The sequence below is a fragment of the Antechinus flavipes genome, chromosome 2 (genome assembly GCF_016432865.1).
Source record: "Antechinus flavipes isolate AdamAnt ecotype Samford, QLD, Australia chromosome 2, AdamAnt_v2, whole genome shotgun sequence".
Taxonomy (NCBI): Eukaryota; Metazoa; Chordata; class Mammalia; order Dasyuromorphia; family Dasyuridae; genus Antechinus; species Antechinus flavipes.
The window spans coordinates 512,265,251-512,270,294 of record NC_067399.1 but is presented as its reverse complement, the minus strand read 5'-3'; the positions used below and the strand labels follow the sequence as shown (position 1 = coordinate 512,270,294).

General features: G+C 36.3%; 1 protein-coding gene across 1 annotated transcript; it reads left to right on the top strand.

Moving 5' to 3' along the window:
• The first annotated feature begins 866 nt into the window (after positions 1-866).
• On the top strand, positions 867-4,215 carry LOC127547094 (olfactory receptor 10G2-like). Its single transcript, XM_051973930.1, has 2 exons — positions 867-890; positions 3,265-4,215. The coding sequence occupies exon 2, from the start codon at positions 3,268-3,270 to the stop codon at positions 4,213-4,215; it is 948 nt and encodes a 315-aa protein (XP_051829890.1). The 5' UTR covers positions 867-890; positions 3,265-3,267.
• Positions 4,216-5,044: the final 829 nt, after the last annotated feature.

Sequence of the window (5,044 nt, the reverse complement as noted above, 5' to 3'; positions counted from 1 at the left end):
TCTACCCTGTTATGAAGATTTACATTGAAAACAGATGAAAGTGAATGATGATTCATCTTGACCCTGAACCCCTCTCTGATAAAATTATAGTATAACATACAACAGTTATAATCAAGTGTTCCAGAGTAACCTAGTGCATCTTATTGAAACCTGGCTTTCTTGCCAGGATTTCATAACCACTTTCTGATGGCCCCAGAACTAAAGTAGACCTGTGTTCTCCCATTTATGCCAGAACTGCAAAGTGAGATCATATTCCCCTTGGAAACTAAACCAGGCAAACATGGAAAACCCAAACCAGAGCTGAGCTAAATTTGAATTTCACTGTGCCTAATAAAAACAGTGTTTAACATATTTCTGCTCAACCTTGTCAAGTAATCTTTACCCCTAATTTTCTTTGCCCTTTCAACATTACTTTGATTTCTTAAATTCATGTTCCTACAAAGCCATGTAAATGGCATCTGGAACATATACTTCTGGTTTTAAATGTTTGTATTCTTTAGTATATTTCTGGAGTTTCCATTTCTTCCCATTTTTTGATTATATCTTTATAATTTACTCACAAGATGATGTGAGAAAAACCCAACAGAATTCCAAATTAGGAAAAATTCTCTGTAAATTGAATAATATAATTATTCATAGAATTTTTTTCTATATATAATTACATAGCATAGAATAATAGAGAGAAGGCTGGCCTTGAAAGCAGAAAGATCTAAGTTTAAGTCTTGCTTGTTATACCTGCTAGCTTTATTATTCAGGGCAAGTCTCCTAATCTCTCAGTGCTCTCAGTAACTTCTCTAAAGTTATAATTTGCAAATAAACTATCAACCTGCACTGGTAGAAGAATTTTCTTCATTTGAGAGCTCCTTGTATCAATAAAAATCACAAACATAGTCCCTATCCTTTATCCCTATAATTATGCTAGGTAGCCCTGTTTTAAATTATCTTTAAGCTTATGAAGCAACTTTGAGTTTTCCTTTCTTACCTCAAAAGGTCTGGAAACTTAACAGCCAAAATATGAGTAAGAATAAATTGTTCTTGGTTTCTTTTGAACTGTATATAAACATTCTCTTTAAATTCTTTTTCTTGAAATCTACTATTTGTCCTGCAGTTATAATCTCTATTCCATTAATACTCTACTTACTATCTGAAATCTTTCTGTCCTTTCATACTATAGCCTTAATAGTCCTTCAAAGACATCAAGTCCTCCACATAGATACCACTCCAACCTCCAAATCACGCCTTTTAACTGCTTTTGCCAAAGTATTTCTCCTCTAACCATTTCCCAGTTGCTCCTACCTTGAGAAGCACTTACAGGCCAGGGTAGTAAAAGGAAACCTTTTCCCAGAATGACTTTTAAGAAAGTAAATGCAGGTATACCCTGTCATAAACAAGAAAGATATGTAAAGATCAATAGGTATAAACCAGGTATCAGTTTTGTAGGACTTTGTCATCCATGGAGAATTATGGGAGATGACAGTGACCAGTACTACCTTCATTGGAATAGGGAGTAGACTTGTAATTTTACTAGTAAGGGAAACTATGTTATGAAGAAACTCCCTCTACTAATACAGGTGAATAGTTTCTCAACAACATTTGGTTTTGGAGGGTTGCTTAGAAAGTAAACAGATTCTTGACTTTACAAAAGACTTAACTATGAAACTGGTTAAGTAGATTGAAATTTAAGTTGACCAATTCAGAATTAAACCTAGGAATCTCCATATTCAAATGTTCAAAGCAGCTTGTTTTTAGAAAAGTAGACAATTTTTGCTTAAAATTTACAAAAGATTAAGTTCTATAGCAAAAATTGTTATAAGCAAAATCTTGGGCATTAAGATCTTTAGGCCCAAGTCAAAGATTTTTATTTTGTTCAAACTATATTAAATGAAGATAAAGTCTAATAATAAAATAGTTGGAAACAGCTCTTCAATTTTGATATAAAACTTGATTTTCCAAGTTGTAATTAAGAATAAGGTTAGCCCTTCATGGCATTTGTTCATACAATGTCCTTTGTCTAGTCTGACTTAATGTTTACAAGATAAAAAAGATAAATACAGTTATAAGATTATAGCTGGGATAAACATTTTCTCCCCTGTTATGTATCAATTCAACTATTTTTACTGGTTTCCCTTTTAGGTCTCACTGTTTTTAACTCTACTATTCAGATATATTCTTATTCCATGATCTCTACCCCACCTCTCCTGTTACATAATTTCCCTTGCTATGGATATTTAGTCCATTCCTGCTTTCCAGAACTAACCATTCTCTGAAGGAAATGCTTGTATGATGGCTAACATGAAGTTAAGTGTGATGTAATTAGGAAAAACAACAAACTAGGAATCAGAATACCTGGGTTCATCCTAGTTCAGCATATCTATTTATCCTTAGTCAAGTCACCAAAAAAAAAAAAAAAAAAAAAAAAAACCTCTCTAGACTTCAATTTCCTCATTTATTAAATGAGGAGATTGAACTAGATGAATGGCCTCTATATTCCTTTGTAACCCTAAGTCAGTAAGAAGGAGGAGGAGAAGGAGGCTTAAGCCATTAAACTCCCTGAATCTGTTCCCTCAACTGCAAAAGAAAAAAACTGAACTAGATAGTTTCTAGTACTTTTCAATTCAAATAGAATATTATTTTATCACACTGATTTACAAGAAAACATAGGTCTATCTCATCCCCTCCTGAAACAGCTTCTCCCTCATTATCATTCCTCTTCTTCTAAGAAGATATGATGATATTCCTATTTCATTGTGCTGTACTATCTTTGAATTAACATACCATTCTGAAGTAAACTGTATTCCCCTGACCTTTGGGGAGGGGAAGAGGGCGCAGAGTTGACCTGAGTTAGAGAAAGTCTAAAATCTCAACCCCTCCTGACTTCTGGGAGGAGCTTCACCCTTCTGTTTCTAGGAGAAACTCCCATGAAGATCTCTACCTACAATTCAATTGGAGATCTTGGCCTGGGGCATAATGGTCACCCTTTATTAAATTGAAAATTAGTCCCTCATATTCATCTGGAGATTGCTCCCTAGCCTCAGGCCATAAAAACCCAATATAATCAAACCCCAAACTTCGTTAAAAATCCTTTCAGGATTTGGCCTGCTGGGAACTAGTTTCTTCTCAGTGTAATAAACCCGTTTTTTGCCACAAATCTTGCCTGCATTCGAGACTGCAAATTCTTTTGCAAAACCCTGAGACACCACACTGGCCTAGGAATCTCTCACCCTCATTTCTCAGCCTCAACAATTCCTTTTCAGGAGAATGCAGAACATGGAAAAGACCAAAAATAATTCAATGGAGACCAAACTGACCGACTTCATTCTCTTGGGATTATCTCACCCACCAAATCTAAGGACTTTCCTCTTCCTGGTCTTCTTAGTCATTTATATCTTGACACAACTGGGAAATATGCTCATCCTGCTCACAGTATGGATAGACCCCCAGCTTCATATTCGCCCCATGTATATACTTCTAGGTGTCCTCTCCTTCCTAGACATGTGGCTCTCTACAGTCATTGTTCCACGGATCATCCTGAGCTTCACTCCTGCCAGTAAGACTATTCAATTTGGAGGCTGTATAGCCCAACTTTATTCTTTTCACTTCTTGGGAAGCACTCAGTGCTTTCTTTATACCTTAATGGCATATGACAGATACCTGGCAATATGTCGACCTCTACACTACCCTGTGCTAATGAATGGACGTCTATGCACAATACTTGTGGCTGGAGCATGGGTGGCTGGCTCTATCCATGGTGCTATCCAAGCCACCCTCACTTTCAGATTGCCTTATTGTGGTCCCAATCAGGTAGATTACTTCTTCTGTGACATCCCTGCAGTACTGAGGTTGGCTTGCGCCGACACCACTGTCAATGAGCTGGTGACTTTTGTAGACATTGGGGTGGTGGCTGCCAGCTGCTTCTTGCTGATCCTTCTTTCTTATGCAAATATTGTCTATGCCATCCTACAGATCCGTACAGCAGATGGGAGGCGCAAGGCCTTCTCCACCTGTGGTTCACATCTGACTGTGGTTACTGTATATTATGTTCCCTGCATATTCATCTACCTTCGACCTGGCTCCAAAAGCCCCCTGGATGGTGCAGTTGCTGTGTTTTACACAGTTGTCACCCCACTGCTGAATCCTCTAATTTACACACTGAGAAACAAGGAAGTAAAATCAGCACTGAAAAAACTAGCAAGGGTTGGAAGTGCCACTAAATAGAATAAATAACTATTCTTATTCATACAACTCTCTAACTTTTCTATTTATGAGAAATTTTTGAATTGTTAAATTGTTTTCTTATAGAATCTCAGTCTTTGGAGTTCCCATTTACACTGTAATTATCTTGCATATACATAGCTATCAGCATGTTAAATCTTCTGCTAAAATATAATCTCTTTGAGGGTATGGACTGTGTGTTTTCCTTTCTTTATATCCCAAGTAACTAGCACATATTACACATTTAATAAATGCCTGTTAACTGATTGATCTCTAATCTGAGTTATCTGTGACAAGTGGTCATCCAGCCTTAATTTGAGTATTTTAAATAATAGATATGGCATCACCTCTGTAAGAAGTTCATTGAATTTGGAAAAGCTCTAATTGTCAAGACATTTATCCTTTTGTTTAGTTTAAATCTGTTTCTCTACAGTTTCCATGTATCCACCTGAGTTCTGCCCTAGGGGGTCAAGCAGAACATTAATCCTTCTTTTCCATAATAGACTTTTAAATACCTAAAAAAAGGTATTACTTCTACTCCTACCCACGCCAAAACCCTCTGTTCTTTACTCAAAACATAATGAATTCCTTGCATGCATTATTGATCCTTGCATGGCATAGTTTTAGTCTCTTCCTCATCCAGTATATTCTTTTCTACTTGTTTGCAGCTTTTTAATATTCTTATTATAATACAAGAAAGTTTAGTATCAATACTGGTTCTGGATGCTGTACTTCTATTAAAGTAGCTTAGTATCATCTTAGAAGATCAGGTAGCACCTTGGATAGCATGCTAGATACTGGAATTTAGGACTCCTGAAGGAACTTCTAATTC

Bases quoted from the DNA above. Each gene is read 5' to 3' on its own strand.
- LOC127547094 (XM_051973930.1), top strand. From the start codon at position 3,268: ATGGAAAAGACCAAAAATAATTCAATGGAGACCAAACTGACCGACTTC.